The sequence below is a fragment of the Erithacus rubecula genome (assembly GCF_903797595.1).
Source record: "Erithacus rubecula genome assembly, chromosome: 8".
In the NCBI taxonomy this organism is placed as follows: Eukaryota; Metazoa; Chordata; class Aves; order Passeriformes; family Muscicapidae; genus Erithacus; species Erithacus rubecula.
The window spans coordinates 13,267,188-13,289,429 of record NC_136659.1 but is presented as its reverse complement, the minus strand read 5'-3'; the positions used below and the strand labels follow the sequence as shown (position 1 = coordinate 13,289,429).

The 22,242-nt window shown below is 40.0% G+C and overlaps 1 protein-coding gene across 3 annotated transcripts; it reads left to right on the top strand.

Annotated features, from left to right (window-relative positions):
- The first annotated feature begins 7,809 nt into the window (after positions 1 to 7,809).
- Positions 7,810 to 20,725, top strand: CD28 (CD28 molecule). 3 transcript variants are annotated; one of them, XR_013774979.1, is made up of 5 exons: positions 7,810 to 8,142; positions 14,388 to 14,741; positions 14,994 to 15,112; positions 17,405 to 20,495; positions 20,607 to 20,725. XR_013774979.1 is itself a non-coding variant. In XM_079311674.1 (4 exons), exons 1-4 carry the CDS (start codon positions 8,088 to 8,090, stop codon positions 17,543 to 17,545), a joined length of 669 nt encoding a protein of 222 aa, XP_079167800.1. In that variant the 5' UTR covers positions 7,810 to 8,087; the 3' UTR covers positions 17,546 to 20,662. The 3 variants fall into 3 exon arrangements, 1 of the variants encoding a protein (XP_079167800.1); XR_013774980.1 differs by lacking the exon at positions 20,607 to 20,725 and having other exon boundaries at positions 17,405 to 19,689; positions 20,354 to 20,387; XM_079311674.1 differs by having other exon boundaries at positions 17,405 to 20,662.
- The last annotated feature ends 1,517 nt before the right edge of the window (positions 20,726 to 22,242 follow it).

Genomic DNA, 22,242 nt, shown 5'->3' with positions numbered 1-22,242 from the left:
CTGTTTGCATAATTCACATGCCATGGTTTCTGACAGAGGAAGCAAAACCCTTAAAATAGGAGAATAATGATGGAAGCATATCAGCTACTGAACAGATAATGATTATTAATACTGATCTGTATTAAAAAGTGTTTACATAATGTTTAGGTCTCTCAAAGACATTGTTAAACTAGCAGTTTAATTAACATGAGCCCTGGAAACCAAGAGTAAGATGCAATCATGAGAGCAGTCATGAATTACTTTCTTCTATTTCCAAAAGTTCAACTTTTTCCAATTTGCCTATTATCCTACAGTGCTGCTGTGTGAAAACCTCCAAGGATACTGCATATAATGCAAAATCCACATGTAACTAGTAATGGAATTTTAAGTAATACTATGGGAAATTTGGTTGAACAGGCAAAATGCTGTATTGAATAATTTGTTTTGCAAAAAATATTTACAAAATTACTTCCAATTATGAAAGAAGGATGGAATTAATTATTGCCCTTTTATGAACCACATGGACATGTTAGAGACTTGTGAGAATATTTCTTTTAAAAAATGCATGCACAAGTTGAATGTAGAATTAGGGTTAATAGAGTCATCAAAATAATCTGCTGAAGCCATAGAAAAATGACAGAAGAATACTTCAGGTTTCTGAGGCATAAAACTAAAAGCTCAGAAATTTAATCAAGAACTCTAATTTTATCATAAAACCTTAATAGAGCTGGCTACAAAAATGTACTTCCATTTTTATAAACTCTTAGACTGTTCTGAAATCAGCAAAACCAGAGGTTTTACTTTGCTTTTAATAACCTCCAGAGCTCAGTGAGATATTAGAATTTGATTGTATTTTAATATCATCTGAAAGATTATCCAATATGTAGCAGGACCTCTTCAGGGTCAAATTTTGTGCATAGGGACAGATGAGGTTATTCTGGTTTTATTAGAGAGGAATATGTAAGCATGCAAGGCAGCAGCAACGTGAAGCAAAAAGTTTGCAATTCTAATAGCTGCCTATGGGCACATATTTCCAGACAGTTCTGGCACATGGTGCTTGGTTGTCAGGCAGTTTGGGATGATCTCTGTGTGAGGTTTAGCTTGTAAGCACAAGTTGAGCTGTCTGCTGGGAGCCCCTGGGCAGTGGCCATGCCAAGGGCAGCAAGTGGCCCTTGGCAGTACAAGGCTGTGCTGCTCCTGTGCTGAGGCATGTGCCACTGGCATGTCTGGGGGACAAATACTTCTTGGGCTCAAGAGACCTTAGGGGAGACACCTAAACATTGAGGTGGCTCCCTACTGGACCCTAGGGCTTACACCAGTAGACAGACTGGACACCTCTGAAATAAAGGATGGAAATTTTCTCTGCTTCTTGTGTGGATGTGACTTCTAATAAATCATCATACAATTTTTTCCTCCTCTTTAAACCAGCAAGGATTCCTACACACTGAACCCAACAAGGTCTTTGTAAACAGCGAAGCGATTGTTTTCAATTTCCTGTTTAAAGGAATAGTTTAAGGAAATGTTGTCACCCTGAAAAAAATTCAGGATTTATTTTCTAAGAAAAAATCCATTATAAAGTTTATAAGCACTTATCAGAATTCACATGCATCTCCAAATGAGTAAGAAGATGCTTCCTATTGTGATTTGGAAATAACTCCTCTCTGCTTTCAGCACTTTTCAGCTAAGAATCAAGAATATTTGTCCTTAGTTCCTATGTGGAAATATTTAAAACTCTTTCTAATGTGTTTATGATGTTTTCCTATGCAGCCCTGCACAAATGTTTCCAGTGTGCTATGACTCAGTATTTTTTTGAAGTAGCAGAAATACAATGAAAAGTCTGTTTCTCATAGTATTTTGGCAGAAAACAACTCTGTGGGTTGGTGTTGGCAACACCACAGTCTAAGAATAGGGCACTTCTCAGGCAGAAAGTTGTTGAATTTGGACGTTCAGCTAGGTTTGCCTAGGCCTAAAGAAGCCACTGTCTTCAGGGAAAGGAGTAATTTGGAAATGCTTATCCAACAAGTTAATGTGCTAGAGTCTGCCAAAATAATTATTTCCTGTGAGGATTATCCAGAATGAAGTAATCTCAAAGAATATCTTCCATTGGATGAGTGAGGTTGCTGGGCAGCCCTTTGACACTTCCTCAAAGGGGCTGTCATTGTGTGGAGTGCTCTATTCTAGTTTCAATTGTTCATAAACATGAGTAATGCTTCCTTCCAAGTTTGTGTAAATGGGAAGAACTGTAAAAATGCATGCACTGTGCTGATAACACTACTACCATCATTGTGAAATGAGGGGCAAGACAAAAAGTAAAATGAGGAAGTGAAAGAGTTAAAGCTTTTAAAATGAGCTTGAACAGGGCAGTCTTAAAACTTAATATACTGAGCTGAGCCTGGGCTGTGCTGGTTCTGATGAACCCAGAGGAGATGGAAGTGTTTTCCCATAAATACAGGCAATACTGACTGCTCTCCACAAATAAAGGCAATTCCTTGGGAGACTCAGCTACAGCATTCCTTACTATGGGTAATATTTGCCAAGTGACTCAAGTGTCTATGCAAGCAGTTTAATTTCATTCTTACTTTGCCCCAGGGCTCTGGAATCCTGATTATCCATACCATTCATGTGCTGCTTTTGGCAGCAAAAATTTTGGTCAATTACTTTGCTTCAAAAGGAAGTGCTGGCACAGATGGCAGAGAAGCCTAGTCTAGTCAGATCATGCTGGATGTGTAATTCCCAGGCTTGGACTGCTGTTCCATGGGACTGCCATTCAGCACAGCCCCAGGAAGCCTTCTTCCTTTAGCAGCCTTCTACAAATCTTCAGACAGAACCTCCCATGACGCTCCACCTTGCCCTCGGATATGAAAACAGTCCTAGCAGACAGAAATCTTTCTACTGGCATTTAGAGATCTTTGTAACTTCTCTGGAAAATATACAGACAATCAGGTATGGAAGCTGTCTTTTTGCACAAAGATGAATTTTGAATTTGTCTGCTCAAGATTTCTAGGTCTTAAGTTCTTTGGAAGATGCTTCCTCTTACTTAAAATTGTTTGTAATATATCTGCAGTGCTTATTAATCTCTTTTGTCTTCAGCAGGATAAAGAAGAAGAAAATAAATTATCTCCCTTTGAAAGAATGAGATATGCCAAACTCCTTCCTATACAGGACAGCACTGCTTTGTTGCCATCTCTTCTACAGTAATTATGTAGAGTTCTCCACCTTCTCTACCCAAGAAGAAAAAGCACCAGGCAGTGCAGTCAACAAAAATCCTTCTAGCCCTAATCTCTAAATGTTTTTATCAGCGAACATTTACTATACATATGTACTCACCTGTGGGTCTTATTTCAGGTGTTCCTACCTGAACACTGGCCTCTAAGGAAGCAGCAGCCATGTATCAGGTTACAGGCAGGTGACAGATGGAGTTAATCATGCAGCTTTGAGCCATTCTTCCCCTACTCATTAATCTACCTCCTTTAAGGCTTGTTCTAACAGTTCAAACCAGGAATATGTACAGCCAGAAGAAATGGTTACAACTTTGAAACTTGGATGAGAATTTTACTTGAAAAGAGCCAGGAATGTACATGTGTGAACTCCTGCCCCTTTTCCAACAAGAACTAATGAACAGCTTCATCAGCTAGCATAAAAAATATTCAGTCTGTCAAGGAAATGTTTCTTTCCCCAAGTAGGGAAGGATTCTCTCAAGCTCTCTTTCAGGTTTGTATGTGTTTGATGGCAGCGCTTAGTCCTATGTTGGTGACACATTAGGACTGCCATATTGAGTTCTGGGAACAAAAATTTCACATATTTTCAAAAGAGAAAGTTCCCTTTCCACCGTGATACATCATATTTAGTTCTGGCCCTGGAAGATTCCTATATACCAGACATCAGTTGTAACATTTTAAGTTACAGAAAAACAACTAAAAATTCCCTCTCAGGAGTACATTGATATTTCCTTCTAAGGGTAATGCTTGCACTTCTGATATGAAGATGCCTGGACTCACAGAAAAAAAGGATATAAAAAACACTTGGAACATGGTGAAAATTCTTCAGTGCACAATGGGAAATGACAACATGGAATGAAGGCCATCAGAAAACTTGTCAGACCTTCCAAATTACACAGCTTACCAGGGCTACTCATAGAAGTTCCCAGCTTTGCCACTAACCTAAGGCATGTCCTTGGGCATGTCTCTTCACCTTGCTGTGATTCCATTCTCCATCTGTAAAGTGAGGATAACAACATGTGATTTTTTGAAGAGCTTCAGGTGACAAGTACAACATAGTTCCTTGGGCCAACTTACTGGACATAGTAGGAGGTGAATAACATGCATCATTTACTGTCTTCCTAGTTAAGAAGAGCATGTCAGTTTGTTACACTCTTTGTGTCACCCTACTTCTGCACCTCTACAGCAGCTAGTTAAAGCACAACTTGCTTTTAAGCACGATGTTAAAGAATCAGCCTTCTATCTGTACCAAGGGTGCATAGCACTGTTCAAAACAAATCATTACTCGGAGCAGTGACAGAAGAATTGAAATGTTTTAAGAACTGCACTTGTAAGAAAGAAAGCATTAGCTTTGGCAGCTGACAGCATATAAGCCTGCAGAACAAACAAAAGAACACCTACCTAGACTATTCACTTGCGGTCTGTGCCATGATTCTTTATGGTAGGGAAGCAAGAGGAAGAGTCTCTCAGACAGCTGTTAAATTTAATCTTACTTTGTAGTTGCAGGACAGTATAGCAACATAAAAGTTAATTGTCTATAGTAGCTAAAAGGAAATTTTAGAGACCTACTGTCTCCCATCAGACTGGAGTGAGAGAAATTAGTGAATGTTAGTATATTGATGCACTTATTCTTCTAGCATGCATATACATTTTTATTTGCTTGAGAACAGGAGTATGTGCTTTGAACAATTATGGCACTATGCAGCTTCCAATGACTGAAGGGAGGCTTCATTTATTTTAAAATTACCTTCTAAACTATCCACTTGTTTAATCATAACAAATCTGAAATTACTTTCTTGATTTTAACAGCTGAACACTTGGCTGAGTATACGTGGGTCATTACCTCCTCATTCTTTAATGTAAAGGCAAACTGGCAGCCTGCTTGGGATTTCTTGGTACTCTTAAAGGTATCCAGAAATATCCTTCAGAAACCTTTTAGAAGAATATTTTCCTTCAGAAATCATACTGGATCCTGCTAGATTTCTCTGAAACTCAGGTCATCGCTCCTGTCAGTGCTTGATTTTTTAAGAGCAGGCATGAAAAGCTATGATCAAATACCTAGTCTCTTGTTTTATTTACATACAGTGATGAGTAAAAAGCCCAAACTCATACTCTAGATTCTTGTGTACCCTGGAAAACTATTTACAAACCTTTAATTTGCTTCTCTAGGACTGCAATTTCAGCCATTTTGTGATGAGGTGGAAACATTCTTTTTCCCAAACATGGCCAAATGGCATTTTTAGCTCTTTCAGTGCTCTCACAGCTCTAGCTCTACTAAAATTACAATGTTAGTCTGGATTTCCATTGCTGTGACAGCAAGCAGATCCTGTCTGCCAGTGTACAGACAGACTCAACAGACTGAAATATGAATGGAAAATGGGGTAAGAATAGAAGTCAATACTGCCTGAACTAATGTTGCTGCAGAGCACCTTTGGGTAATGCTCAGGATATAGAAGGAGAGATATTTTGAGAGGTGGGAGAATAATAAAAATTTAAGAGTGAGGGCATACCAACAGACATTTTCACACTTTTTTTTTTTTCTAGATAAACTTTTATGTGGTTTGTCCTAAGTACAAGATGGCTTGCTAAAAGCTAAATTATCTTCTTCCTCAGCCCTCAGGATAATTTTGGCAAAAGAAAAAGATCACACATGTGAAGTGGCAAAGCCAAGTATCTAAGTGATTGGAAACTAACTGTTTAAGTTAGAGGAAGAGATGCAATTTTGAGAAGGAAAGGAGCCATACGCTCAGGAGCACAAGAGTTTTAAAATCCTAGAAAACCAAAAAGTGCAGATGAGCCAAAAGCTATTTGAGGGAAGAAAAGCACTCCTCCTTACTTCCCAGATCAAAGAAGAAACTAACAGGAAAACTAAAATCATAACCAAAATAAGAAGCTCTGAAAAGGGCAATACTGGCAACCCATCAATACATAGAGAAATAATCCACCACATCTTGGTCTTCAAGCTACAGTGGATAATTGCCCCTTTTTCCTCTCCTCCATTCCACCAGTTCAGTTCCCATTTGCAATCAGTGCCATGGTCTGTCCTCACAATGGGAGAGGCACATAAGGGGCATTAAATGATGGAAGGGAATAAATGGGACCTCACCCAGAGAGTGCACACTGTTTTTGTTAATGGTTTTCTTAGAGCAGGATCTCTTCCTGTACAGCTGTTTCCATAATCTGGATTCCACCTGAACGGTGCCCCTTTGCCAATGTATGCCAGGGAAATTAATGGCTGTACCTCTCTCTCTGTGTAATATTGTCTGCTAATTCTGTGATAAGGGTAAAATGCACTCCTTGTGCATTTCCAGTCCATATTCCAATCACAGAAAGGATCTGACAGCTAAGATGTAGATTGTGGAAGTTGAGTTACCAAAGCCAGAAGATGTTACCAGAGCCAGCAGTGGCTTTTCATCTCTGTGACAGTAACTCAGCAAAAAGATACTGAATTTTGTCACTTTTTTGAGGGATTCTCACTACAAATTAAGCTGGGACTATTTAATTGGTAACTGCAGGTACACTCATATAACTCAAAAAAAAAAGAGTTAGGACATTTATCTAGATACCACAAAAGTGGACTAAGAAAGAGAGAATCTTATTTTCTTCTCTTTTGTACTTTTTAAATAACTTGAGGAAAATCCAAAACTTCAGTATTGCAGGCAACTAACACTGATTATGAAATAAATGAATATTGTTTACATTTCTAGACTGCAAATAAATATACCAGATAAGGCCACTCATAAATTGCATTTGGAATTTCTGATAAAACATGGTCTAAAGGTTTCAGATACTAAGGGATATGAAAGAATAGTACATGGTCCTTCGTCCCTTTCTATAACCACTCAATTTTCTTGAAACTCTTCCTGCTAATTACCTTCCCATTTCTCTCAAATAAATCAAAGATAGTGACTGGCATTGAGACAGTTATATATGTCTACTTTGGTGGACCAAAATAAATAGTTAATAACCAGAGCTCCTCATGGTTATAAATGCCATCATCTGGCTTTCACAACCTACTCTTGCAAGGGAAGAGGTGACATTGAGCTTGCAAAGCAAAGGAAAAGAGAGCATTTACCTGATAAGCTGAAGAAAAGACTTTACATAAGAAGGCCTCCATGGAAGCCCTGATTGAGCAATGTGCTTGCTGCATGCTGCCTTTACATCTAAAGATGTTAATTGGATTACAATGGCACTCATTCATAAATTGGGGCATTTGTCAAAATGTGAAAGTATTCCAGATCACAATTTCCTGCACTGTTGGCTCTGCATTCAAGGCAACAAACAGATGCAGAGAAATGAGTATAAACAAACTACTGTCAAAATATGTCAGTTTTCTCAGGGGCTAGGAAAACAGGCAGAAGTAATATGGCAGGCCAAGAGAGGATGATTTCTGCTCCTAGGAGTGAGGAAAGGTGAAGGTTCCTGAGAACACAACTTCCTGAGGGGTCAGATCTGGAGTTTGGAGCCAGTGTCTGTGTGGACATACTCTTGGTAAATAAAGGGCATTGCATTCCTAGGAAAGTCCATTCCTCCCTGACAGGAGCAGCCCCGCAGAGCCCCAAACAAAACCACTCCTTGCAATGCAGGGCTGACAGTCCCTATCTTGAAATGCAGGCTTCCAGCACCTTTTAAGCATTACTGAACTTTGCACAGGCAACTTCCTTAGAGTAAAATCATCAAACAATTTAACTTCCTGTTCAAGCATTGCCGTTGCAGTAGTTTTACTTGGTAGTGTATCATGTGCTGCAGAGGGAGGAGGAGAGAAACTGTGTGAGCACCTGAGGGTGCAGCCTGGCCCCACAAGGAAGGAAGGCTGGTGCTGTGGGGCCCTGGCAGACCTGGCAGTGCCTGCAGGGGGTGGAGACAAGGCAGCGGGCCCACCAAAGCACCATGCTCCTGCGGATCCTCGTGGTGCTGTGCTTCATCCCCACTGCTCACGTAACAGGTAACAAAAACCCCCTGCATTTCAATCCTTTCCCCTATTTTTTCTCACTTTGATCATCATGGGGTAGAAGGTCTGGTACAGCTCTGAATTAATTTTGCACAAATTACTCCTGTTTGGATGAAAGGGCAGAGGCAGCATGCTGCTGAGTATGCAAACGGATCAACTTGATATAACCAAGAGGCCAATTTTTCTCCTGCCACAAGTATCCCTCCAAGATATGACCTAGGAGCTATATTTTAATTTGACTTCTCTCTAGATCCATTTAGAAATTGCATGCCTGGGTAGAGGGGTGTTTATTTCACCTAGCCCCTGGGCTTTACAAGTTCTGCTCACAAGTGCTTTTTCTTGGGGGCAGCAGGTGTGAGTGCACCTGGTGCCAGTGCTTGTCTTGGGGCAGACTCTCCACATCCCCAAATCTACTTGTAAAGCTTTATGTTCCCCCATGGCCTGACTTGGTGTCATGGGCTCTGGAGTGAGTACAATGACATCCTCACAGGATTAGCAAATAAATGCCCAAAAGCAGAGTTGCTTACTGAGTGCAAATATGGGAGAATGGGACTTGCCAAGTTTCTGATTTTTGCATTGTTTAGTGATTCAATAGAAATCTAGTTTCTTTCTGAAGATCTTCAGGAAAAAAAATTTTTTTGTGATTTTGAAATCCTGAGTCTTAGTGAATCTTCCTAACTCTTCATTGTTGTGGCTGAGGGTATTTATCTTGGCGCTGGCTTGGTGATGCAGTGCTCCTATGTTCAGACCTAACAGGTCTTTCCAATGGGTACATTAAAATGCAAAGCAAGGGATGTTGGATTTTGCTATGATAATCTTCAGACAGACAATTTTCCAGACTGCCTGCTGTGAACTGTTGATATTGCATCTTCTCCAAATATCAGTGTTTTGTATTTTCCAGGGAAGTTGCAGATAGGAAGAAAAATCTGGTTTCCAATACAAAATTTTTAACAGAGAACATCTTAAAAAGTAACATTTTCTAGTATCAGAGATTCAATTGAATCTATTTTTTTCATATTTCTACATTATTTTTCCCTAATTCTTTTCCACAGTGAGGGCATTTTAGTTTGCATGACTCTGTAATCTATATTTCTTGAAGAAATCATAATTTTTTTCTTCCATGTCCTTTCCCATTTTTATAATTCTATGTTTGCAATATCATAATTATTTCCACAGCAGGTCCCTGGATTATCAAAGAAGACACTAATTCCAGAAGGGGATAAGTATCAGCAATAGGTTAACAGTTTTGAACACATTTCCATGAGGTGTGAACAGCTTTTAAGCAGTGCTTTTGAATTGCAACAAAATAAATTACAGTGTGTGGTTCTCAGACACAGGTGTTACGCCATGGTTTTATAGACAAATATACACTTGCTTTGCATGAAGAGCTTGTGTTTCTCCAACAGACTCACCAAGACTGTTCAGCTTCTTAAAGAGAAGCACATGAGATCATTTGCTTCTCAAAGCTCTCATCCTTTCCCCAACTATTTTCTTCACTCTTCATTTTCAAGATGATTGGTCCTTAGTAAATGGAAAATATTAAAGCAGGTCAAAACCCTGCAGCACTTTCTCAAGCTGTGAAGTGCATGATAAGCCTCAGGTATTTTGGTTTTTGGGAAAATCAGCAGAATTCGTCCTGTTGTTAGACTGTATCGGTGGCTGCTGCAGGTTGAGTTTAAATCATAGAAAGGGACTTAAAATACTAGTTTAGTCATTTCACTTTTGCAGAAACAGTAATGTTTACAAAGTTTATCCCCCTACCCTTTTTTCTGGCTAAATAATTACCTTGCTGTGGTCTGTCAGAGAAGCAGCTAGATCAAATGTCTGTTATTTTGTGAAATAACTAATATATGCAGGTTCCTACTGCAGTGCACCACAATTTACCTCATCTTTTTACTATCCACATAACCCTCTGACTTATGGTCTTTGGTGGTTAAAATCAACCTCTAACCTACCAAGGTTACCAGAATGCAAAAGATGGATGGGGAAAGGTTAGCTGAGGGCAGGATAACATAAACTAGTTCTTGTTTTAAAAAAATAAATCACAAACTGCCAAGAAAAACCCCTGTGCTCACACTGGGTTTGATTAAAGCAAGAGTGTCACTGGGCTTTCTGGAGTACTGTGCTGCCTGCAGTACTCACAGCAAAGCAGGAAAGTTGAGCAGAAAGCAGGTCTGTAAGGGCCAGAAGGAGAGGATCCCCCAGCTGCACATCAGACACAAAGCTGGGTGGCCTCAAACCAAAATAAAAAAAAAGGACCCTTGTACCTAGGAAAGGAGAGTAAGCATAATTGAACAACACACCAGCAGATGAAAAAAAAAAAAAAAAAAAAAAAAAAAAAAAAAAGCTTTGCTTATAACATATCTGTGTGCCTTTCAGCCTGTGGCTTAAAAAATTCCTGTCAGTTTTTTCAGTTAGGTTTTTCCCTACCCCCCCAGGGAATTAGGTAGGCCATTTCTTTCCTGCGCTTACAGAAATGTCAACTTATCTTAAATACCTTGCTCTGGAAAATAGCTTCTTGAAGTCAACTGGCATAAAAAAGGAGGAAGAGTACTAAATATTTTAGCAGAATATTTTTTCCAATAGCTGATGATGATTCATGAAGAGTTCTGGAGAAAGAAAAAAACAACACCTCAAAATAGTTATTTTCCATACTTTGTTAACTATTTCACTTTCTTGGTGAATAGAAAAAATAGAAAACTTCAATGAAGTTTTGCTTGCATCAGGTTCGATGATCAGAGAGTCAGTATTTTACAGATATTATAGATGGATGGCATTTTGTTTCATGATCCCAAACCCCCTCACATGTGATTACAAGAAACGTCCAGCACTACAAATAATCTATAACTAAGTTTAACAAGCATTCAGAGATCTTACACAACATTGCGTATAAATCCTAAGATCCTGAGAAGGCTTGAAGCTTGTGCACACTGATTGAAATGATTTTAAATTTTTAAAGTCCCTACTTTTTGAAACTGTAAACAATTTTTCATAACTGCTATTTTCCTGGCTGGGTAAGGCCAACATAGAGATATTTATAACTGCACAGCATGACTGAACACAGATCTGAAGTGGCAATCATAACCCTATTTAGGAGAATGGAAACACCTACTAAATGTTTCAGGGTTTCACCATTTAACAAACCCAAAGTGACACTTAGGAGCAAAAACTGTCTCTGTGAAGGCAAAAGCAGCCTCAGCCAATGTTTGTTCAGAGTGGGCTAGATTCTACTTAGAATGTAGTCAAATCCTATGCACATCACAAGTGAAGTGGGGGATGTTAGGCATTATTCTGCCTTCCCCATGAAACTAGCACACATTTCAGCATGACTGACTTTCTTCAATTCAAAAAAACCTCCAAGTCCAGAGGAGCAGGATGACAGCAGGGCTTGTCTAACAAGCCAGTGGGGTAAGCTTGCCTTGCCTCTGTTGGCATTGCAGCCCAAACAATTAATGAGCTGTTAATGAGTTCTTTCTATAAATGGAAACAAAAATATCTCCTTTAATTTAAAACTGAACTAGTAGAGCCACTTTGTGAAAATGAATTTGGGTGCTTAGCTTCAACCATGTAGAAGCTGTCTTCATTTAATGACCCACAAATGAGCTTTTGCCCACTGCTCAGCCAGTGTGCATCCCAGCAGCAGCTGCACAGAGCTGGGTTATCAAGCCTAGCCTGCAAGACAAGGCAAGCAGATTGGATTATAAATCCAAGAGGCGAAAATAAAATGAAGGAATTTATCATTTTAGGTAGGTGTATCAAGATACTGATTGCCAATTAGCACTGTATCATGACAGGGGCATAAATAATCCAGAGCTGTAGTTAAACAGTGTAGCTTAAGGTATAAAGCACAGGTCTAAACATCAGGAATCCAGGTTAGCTGATGACAGAAAAAGAGATGGAGGTAAGTCTGGGGTCTGCAGAAGAGTCTTAATAACATCTGAAAGGAGTCCCTCAGTGATGAGATTTTCAGTGTTCTTTGGCTTTCCTCTGGCCACAGAGAAAATATGATCAGGTTGAGCAATAAATATCCATTAGTTTTCTGTAAGTACTTGCAATGAAAACAGGCAAGCACTTTTCAAAGTGTAACACTTCTGTCTGTCCTGGGACCCTATTTTGGTTGTCAACTCTGAGACAGAAAAGGTCTCCCCTGAAGATGTATTCAGTCCCTGTGACAATCAGGGTTGTAGTAGTGCACAAATACTGCAAAGCAGTAGAATAACTGTCTCAAATGAGATGTGTAGAATTCTACTGTGCTAAAGGTGGAACAATTCTACTGCAGATTTGCAAGTTGCCATGTAGGCCAAAGAGCAATTTTCTGGCCAACAAAAGGGGGAGAATCTGAAGGGGTGGAATCCAAACCTCACCCCTCACTAGAATGCCTTATAAGCCTATGTGAGAGCTTTTGTCGGAAAATGCTGATTCAAGGAAACTGAATTGTTTTGCTGAAATGTCTTAGTTTTGATGAAAAGTCACCACAGGCACCACCTTGAGTAAAGACTCATCTTCTCTGTTCTTACTTTGCCACTCTGTCCTAGGATTCAAAGATCCTTGTCTCTTCCTGCTGGAAAGCCTGGAAAGGTTATCCTTCATTCAAAGATTCACAGTGTTTTGGTTGCCTGCAAACATGGGATTTCAGAGCTGTTATGAGCTCTCCTCCATCCCCTCACTAACAAGATTGAGCACAAAGACCTGAGTAGGATAGGCTACAATCTTTCTTGGCTAAAGATGAGGCAGTAGAGTATTCCCTGTCTCACATCTCCTCCTGTCATTTCACGCAAGGGCTGAAAAATGAGACTTTCAATGAGAAAATTAACAACTTCAGCAGTTTCACAAGTTCTGTTGGCAACTGGAGAACATAGCTAAAGGTTGTTGCTAGCTGAAGGTTGTTTTTACTGCCCACACCCTACCACTAGTCCTGGCCATCTCATGGATCTTCTTGTGTTTACTTTTTCCTCTGGACCACATTCATCCCATAGGAGTATGCTGCTCAAGAGGCTGGAGTTCTTCACCTTCTTGTGCAGGCATGAATACAGAAAACATCACTTGGTCCTAAATATTGTTAAAAACAGTTTTAAACACTAATTTTCTGAGCATTCTGGATCTGGCCTCCTTCCCACTTCATTTCTCTTACTAGCCTTTTTGAAGTCTCACCACAGGGATTAAGTAAGAAGAATCTAGGTTTCCACTACATTTTGAGTACAAGAGGTACAATTGTCATTCTAATAGCTACAATGATTCTCAGGAATCTGTAAAAGACTATCCAAATCTCATAGGAGCTGAGCTTTCATAAAGACTTAAGTAGTCATGTAAAAGGTTTGGCAAGTCTCTAGTTTAAAGGCCACATCTCCCTTCCTCTTACTTAGGGGTCATCACTTGAAAAGAAGGGCCTCATTTGTACAGGATGATTTTTCTTCGAAGAAGTTGTCTTTCTGCATAGTCCTTGTGGTGTTTCATTGTTTGGCAGATGATAGCATAGAGGTCTACATGTCAGAAAAACATTTCCTGTTTATATATCAGTCTGGTCAATTAAAATTCAATTATACATTTATGTGACATGCTTTTTTCAGGCCATTTAAGTGCTAAGTGCCAATGCAGTGTCAAATTAGCCAGCTCCTGAGTCCTTTGAGAGATTAAGAATCTACTACAGCTGTTAGCTAGACAAATTAGTTATTTTACATTAAAATGATAGCAGTTCATGCTTTTAGTGTACATTGCCCGAGGTCTAAACCCTTTAAATGGTTCAGCAAATCCACCTGCAAACTCTTCAGGAGTCCTTGAATTAAAAAGCAAGTGCATTAATAATATTCCCTTATCTGTCTGCATATCAATTCATAGTATTTTCACTCCATAATGTTTCCTGGGAAACTGCTTGCTAAGTAAAGACTTAGATGGCGTTATGTATACATACATGCACACAGAAGCAGACTAGGCTTCTGAGCTCTGATGTTAAATCTTAATCACAGCCCACTGCCTCTGCTAGCATTCTGATTCTGAAGAAAAACAATCTTGATCTCATAGTCTCCCCTAGAGACTGTAATTATTTACATACAGGTGGGTTGGTGAACAATAGCTCCTGTGAGAAAGGGCTTCTGCAGATGGGTGGTTTTGCACTCCCTGGTAGGGTGTCAGCAGGGGAGAGGAGAGATGGAGAAGAGTTGCATGGGAGGATGTGTGGTTCTGAAGTCTCTTACTATATTTTATAAACAAGTGCTTTTCTCACTTTCTCCCCTCCTTTCCAGAAAACAAGATTTTAGTGGCTCAGCATCCTCTGCTCATTGTAGCTAACCAAACTGCAACTCTAGTTTGCAACTACACTTACAATGGGACAGGGAAAGAATTTCGAGCTTCGCTACACAAAGGAACGGACAGTTCAGTTGAAGTTTGCTTTATTTCATGGAACACAACCATAATCAACAACAATTCAAATAAAGAATTCAACTGCCAGGGGGATCGTGATAAAAACAAAGTCATCTTCAATCTTTGGAACATGAATGCCAACCAAACTGACATCTACTTCTGCAAAATTGAGGTCATGTATCCACCCCCATATGTCTACAATGAGAAGAGCAATGGGACTGTCATTCACGTGAAAGGTAAGCTGAGAAACCTCGTAGGCCAGTATCCTCCCTATATGCACTCCCTACATAATGGCTGGAGGCAGTTTGTTCCCTTAAAAAAAAAGTTGGATTTCCTGGTAAAATGACATACCTGCTGTGGACTTCCTGAAGAAGAGACCTAAAAATGATGATTAATAAAAATGACACATTGGAACAAGGAGTAAAGCTGAGATCGATGTTTTTAATTTCATGTACTTAAAGTTCTTTTTTTTTGCTCTTTTCTTAAAGAGACACCCATCCAAATACAAGAGCCTCAGTCTACAATTTCTTTGTGGATTCTGACAACAGTGACTGGAATTCTTGCACTCTACAGTATGCTAATAACTGCAGCTTGTATTAACTACTGGGTAAGAAAATTGTCTTTTCCTTTGCTATGTATGCTCTAGTAGTTCATTTCTCAGGTTATACTTGCCATGTTTGCCACTAGCTCACTGATACCCCTTCAGTACAGGATGACAATATTTCTTCATCCCAGCTATGTATGCACACCCATGGTGAACCCCAAAAGAGCTGAAACACCAGATGCTCTGTGGGTGGACAGTCAGGCCTCTCCAGTCGAGTCCTACAGCAAATAGTAATGCCAAGAGTTGGCAGTGCCCTGCACACCAGCAATACTGGGACACCTCTGCCAGCTGCAGAGAACTCAATTGCTTCTACTCTGACTTTCCCCTCTACCTTTGTTGTTAAATAGCAATTTTCAACACAACAATTATGAGGTAGCCTGTACAAAGGGTTCAGAGTCCCTGCCGGGTTAAATGTTGCACGTATACAGAAAGCCACTGTCACTGCTAGCTGAAGCTTGAGATCTGCTAAGTGTTTCACAAAAGGACACTTTCTCAGTCAGTGGCTATTTCTAATGGAAAACAATCAAAGGGGGCACTGCCGCAGGAAAATGCAAAGGCCAGTTAAGTGGTTCTTCTTTGTGCCCTTTTGTAGACGCTGACTCTGAGGAGAGCTGAGAGGATTACGAGCAGCTGCTGATGTTACTGTGCTGTGCTGCTTTAGCTGTGCTACAGATGAGATGCTATAGCTTTAAATCCATCATTTACAATCCAAACCATTTTCTCTGTGCTATATTCATTTGTTACCTAATGGCTTCACACTTTGCCACTAACATGTCTGCCCCCAGCAAGGGTGACAAGGCTGCATTGCCATATGTGCTGTTTGCTGCATCAATTTTTACCTGCTGTTATTATTACTACTGGTACTATTCTTCAGATAATATGTACTCTGATGGTGAATGTATTTAGGGTGTTGTTGAATGTAAATACATCTGCCTAAAAGACATTGTGAATTGTAAAAAAAAAGGTCTTAATTGTGGTACTCAACAGATATGGCAAGCCTGATCAGTTCCTGAAAGCAGCTAAAGATTTGCCTATTTTCTGACAGTTCTGCCTTCCCTGAAGAAAAACTGCTTTTCATTGCAAAAGTAGCAGTCTCTGATCCTGTAACAGCCCAACAATCACTCATGCTAGCAAACTGTGTTTCTCCCCTGCAAAACTACCTCCTAGGTGAATTAGAAATCCTGTATTATGGAGATGAACACACAGGGATAAAGCTTTTGTATCTAATGCTTTACATGCATTGACTGCTTTACATGGCTTAAGCAGTATGTAACTTACATTCAACACTTTGCATATATATAACATTAATATTAAAAAGCTTAAAATATTTCATAGTAACTGCCCCACTCTGCACATACAACATGATTCAGCCATCAGATTTTCTACTGCAAACCTCCTCCAATTCCACAGCATCATATGCATGTATACTGCAGCATATACAACTGTTTCTGTATACAGAAAGGAAATTTCAGTAAAAAGGAGATTACAAAAGAGGGTATGATCAGTATTAAGGAAAAAAGCATGGTAGCACTTGACTTACCCCTGATCAATAAAGCCTTAAGCTATGTAAAAACCACCAACACTTTGCACAGCCTGCAGCAGTCAGAGACTGAAATACTGCTGCATCCACATATTTCCTCTGTGATTTTAGGCAAATTATTTCACCTGTCTTCTGCTACTCTTATTTCTGAAAGAGTTGATGGTTCCCCTGTCTCACAGAGACATTAAATGCAGGAATCCAACTGTGGAAATAAGATTTTTGAGGCCCAGATAAGGAGACAAAAGATTAACAACAGCTCTGATTCTTTCACTCCTTGAAGGAAGATTCAGAACAACATATGCATTGTGTCTTACTGCTGTAAATGGTAGGAAAACCATAGTCTGGGCTGATTTTTCATGCTCTTATTTTGCTTGAGTTAAGCTAATTTCTCTTTACCTCCTAATAAATGAGGACAGCCTTCAGAGTAAAAAAATTTTGTTTCTGCTGAATCATTCCACAGATGAGAGAGGCAAGATGGTGAGAGGCATCAGTTTGTATCTGTGGTGTGTAGCATTCCTCTACCTGCAGAACTAACACTGTAAATCTCTCACCAGATAAGCTGGAGACTTACTTTCAGATTGGGCAAATTGCATAGATTATTTGATGAGAACATGTGTTCTAATTCTTTTGTAAATGCATTTAAACTTGAAGCTGCCTTGCAAATATGCCTGCTTCCCTGAACAAGGACCTAGAGCTAGAACTGTCAGCAGTTAACATGAAAAGTTTTCACAGTTGCCTTCACCCTTCTCCCACAGCAAAAATCCAAAAATAAGAAGTACCATCAGAGCGACTACATGAACATGACTCCCCGGCACCCAATATACCAGAAGAACAAGGGGTACCCATCCTATGCTCCAACGCGAGACTACACTGCCTACCGCTCCTGGCAGCCCTGATTCACCTGCAGCCTCCTGTGCTTCCAGGCAGCCACCGGCTCTGGGGCATGGAAGGACAGCCTCTCATTTTCTCATCGTGTTTGTTGCTAGTGATCATGGACATCTACACCATAGCAAGTGTTAACTAAACTTTGATCTACTAAAATGAAATCTAGACCAACAAACAAATATAAAAAGGCAGGGGGGTGGAGGGAAGGGAAGTAAAAAAAAGAATTTTTCTCCATGATGGCTGAAAATGAGGCCCAGCTTGTGTTGGTAGTTGTCAATGGGTAAGATGGAAAGATGGCATCAGACCTCGGCACTGGTCTCTTCCTAACATTTGTGGTTTTGCTCAGCTGTTGGAAGAAGCACAACTTTTGATTTTTTCCAATAACTACTGCCTTAGATTTAACCTTTAATTTCCTTCCCTGTATGTATAATCCTCAGATTGTTGCTGTTAAACCTGGCAAAATGTAAAAAATAATATTTTTTTTCTCTACAAGACCAGGACACAGTTTGAGGTTCAGAACACATGCTTAAAAGAAAGAGGAAAAGGTCAGTCAGAAGTCATCCAAGCTATTAGTCTATGGAACAATCTGCCAGGAAGAAACTGAAGACAAAATCAAGACAAGTGGGAGAGGAAGAAAGATCTGTCTTCATCATGAACAACCCCATTTCTTTTTAGTTTGCCTTCTGAATCAAGGGAATGCAAAGTCATATATGAAGCATTAGAAGACAGAGAGCTCAGATTTTGAGAAGATTTTTACTTTTTGAATTTGAGAATTCAGAAGGTATTTTCCTGAGTCGTCTTGAAAATTCATGCACATCTTCTGGCACCTAGGTTGTACCAGAGCTCTTTCAAAAATATGGGTCGACTTGTGAGCAACTAAGGACCACTTGAATTTCTTTTCCCATAAGTGTCCCGTTCTTGGGTGTGAGGGGATTCTTCATTCCCAGCATTGTACATTCGACCTGCAAGTTCTCAGACATCTGAGGGATCTGCTCTGGGCACTCTGAGGGACTTTGTGTTATCTGGAAGTTACTTTTCTCTCTAAAGATGTTCTTCAGGCCTACTCCATGTCAGAGTTGGACAAAGTCTTTAGCAAAACATGATCCATCCTTTCAATCTAGTATATTTAAAATAACAGGACATCCTAAATTGTAATTGGAGTTGCCTTGGCATAAAATCCTTTTTCATAGTGAGAAGACAATGTTTATATTATAGAGACAACTGAATAAAAAATTAAAAGAAAAAAACCCCACATTCCCACCTTGAAATAAAATTTGGATTGTACAACATTTAATTTCCCTCAAACTGGGATAAGAAGATTTTCTCTTTGAGGAGACAGGACAAAAGTAGAGATGTGGAAGCATGACAACAATGTGCTTTTTTGTCTTAAGACAAGAAAGCAACTTTGGCACTTCCAAATTGGAAGTTTTATTTGAGTTTGCTGACTGGGCCCCAGACCTTCCAGTCTGAGTCTTATGTCACCATGAACCATGTTCCTGGAGGGTGCTGTGCCACCTCTGAGCAGCAGTGAGGTGCCCCCTGCCCCAGCCAGAGACAAGGGAGCCCAATGGCAATGGTAAACAAGGCCCAAGAGGCAGTCCTGGGCCTTCAGCATGAAAAGCCAGTCATGGACCCAGCAGGCCCTGAGAGGCTTGGTCTGGTTCCGTTCAGCAAACTCAAAAGCTTATGATGGAACCAAAAAACTTTAAGACAAGATCTTATTTATGTTTTCTCTTTTCCCCTCACCACACGCACAAACACTCCAAGGCTGACATGTTACCATATACAACTTTTTTCTCTTTTCCTGGAAAGCCCTCACTGCACCATTGTACTGCAGCTGAGGCAGCAGGGAACACGTGCACAGAGCAGAGGGGAGGGAACCAGGCAGGACACACGGGCATGGCTGCATGGTCCCAGCCTGGCACTGACTGCAGGATGCGAATGCCTTGTCACCTCCCTCCTCTCTTGGAGGAGAGATATGAATGATCCTGTGCTGGGGCACACAGCCTCTCCCAGCAGAGAGCAGCAGGCTGAGCACAGCTCTCTGTCAGGGTATGGCACTGTCTCATCAAGCTCCAGGCTGTCACTGTATGACACAATGACGTGTATGAACACATGTGCTTTGGAAAATCACAACTTCTAGTGCAAGTATAAGGTAAGATGGCAAATGCATACCAAATCTATGAAACAGAATAAATGTTCTTTGTGTAGATTGCATATATACATATTTAGGTATGGATGTATCTATTTCATTGCATCTCTATTCCCCAGAGTTTTATTATACTTCTAGCAATCTCTTAAAATTATTAAATAGATGCAGTAAATGATATCTTGAATGAGTGTATTAGGCCTGAGGCTAGTCAGAGGAAAGTATTACTTTCAAAATCAAATGTTAGTATAATTTGCTTTCCTTCCCCTAGCATTTTGTACTTTCCATATTTAAAACATACTGGTAGCTACCAGGATAGGATACTGGGAAGTAAGTCCTGGAACATCCGCAACAATTATTAATTTGTTTGACTGACCGAAAAGGAAGAGGGATACAGAGAATACCCTAAATTTAAATTGAAAAAACGAGGAGAATCAGGACATGAGAATCCCCAGCTTTTAAAATGGACATTGCTGTTACATTAGAGCTCTATAGGGACATGAATTACAGACTGCTGGAGACGGGTTACCAGTAAATTCCTTTTATCCACCACTGTAAAGGACTAAAATAAAGTGTTTGCAGAGAAGCAAGTCAGTTAAGCCTGGAGTCTGCATATGTGGATTAGCATATTTGACAAACAGCAATCCTAATTTATTCCATCTGGTTTTAGGCAATGCATAACATGCCAGGACAGTCCTGTCCCTCCCTGGCCCTGCCTTTGGGGTCTATATGCTGTTTATGGGATGACGTAAATAGAAACCTCCCTCTGCTGCAGCTCTGAACTTGGAAACTGTCCCTCATGGAGGGCAGAGGTAAATCAGTAGGGTTTTCTGTCTTACACATTCTTAATTCAAATATGAATATAACCATGCCAAAGAGTGATTTAATTTTTCATCCTCCTTTCCCCCACTTTTGGGTCTCAGTGTCAAATGAACATCTGATCTGCAGTCATCACATCTGAACAGCAATCAACATATGTTGCAAGGGGTCAACCAGGGGTTGTGCAGCTCCAGCCCCCTGCATGCTGATTCCTGTTCTGCACATCTCCAGCACAGCACAATACAACAGCCTGACTCTTCTTTGCTTCCAGTAATCAAAGCCCTAGAAGACAAATGCTGAGGAGGCAGCCTGTGTTAGCTCTGCAGGGTCTTGAACTTTCCCCATTGGGGAGGTCAGGATTACTAAAGCCAAAAGCCTTGGATGTTCCTTCTAGTCTGAATATTCCAAATTCCAATATCATCCTCCTGCACAGCATTTTTTCCAAAATGCCTCTTATTTCTCCTGTAGCTATAAACATGAACCCTGCATCTCTGTCAAACAATATCATATCTTCCTTCTTTGTGCATCATCTTTTCCCTTTCATTTCTATTCCAGACTCAGCTGTTCAGGAACCCACCCTATTTATTATCTCTAGCACAATTGTATAGCCTTCCACATGTACTTCTGCCTTACTTCCTGCCTCGCTTCACAAAGTTACTTGCTTCACAAAGACTGTCTTGTATGCCACATTACTCCTCAGTAGGAGGAGATCGAAGCCATGTGGTGATTGGATAGGTACACGTTTTCTGTTTGAAGGGTTTGGGGGTCTTTCATCCCTTTGATTTTTCCCATCATCTTCAGGTTTTCAGTTTTACCAAACAGCCACGTGGGGATCCCACATACCACATGCTTCCCACAGTGTATTTAATTTCTGTACATTTCATTTCCTGTGCATAGCAGGTTCTTGGCTATTGCCAAGTTCCTTATGCCTGCAGACATGCTCTGACAGCAGAAGTAACTTTGGCGACCAATGGTTTATTTGACTAATAAAAACATGGTACAAAAAGCTTGAGTTTTAAGAGCACACGAGCGAAGGCTTCAGTGCTAAAGATCAAATCTTTCCACCTTCAGCAAGGCTTTTGCTGTGTGACTGGAAAATGCATTATGCAAGATGAATCACAGGCCAAGACATAATTTTGTTAGTCACTCACACTAACCAGAAAACAGGTTAGGGTGATGAGAACAGGATTAGCTTTGTGATCCTGTTTCAAGGTCCAGTAAAGACTGGGAAAGTCTGGAAACAGCACTAAGCAGTAATTTGTAACTAAAGTCAGTGTCTTGAAGTGGCTGTGAGAGGGAAACTAGCTGCCTATCTTGATGCAAATGGACTACTCTTCACAATTAGGTGCTTTTGTTAAAGCATCACATTACAGTATGTTACTATTCCAGCCTCAAGGGCATGCAGATAGTATGATGTGGCCAATTTGGCTGACAAAGTATTAAGAGGCTGCCAATTTCATATTAACCCATTTGCAAAGAAACAAAAATGAATTATCTCAAATTCATGGTGGGTTGTTTGTTTGCTTGCTTTTTTCTTTTTCTAACTGGATTTTCAGGATCAAGGCACTGTTTCTTATTTCCTGCCCCTCCTGCTGTTGTTTTTATTGTTTTTATTGTTGGTGTGGTTTTTTTATTAAAAATTAAATATAACTTTAGGTCACATAAATTTACCAGGAGCTCTTCAATTTCATTCATCTGACTAGTGAAATTGTGAGGAATTTTCAAATGCCACGTTTTCAT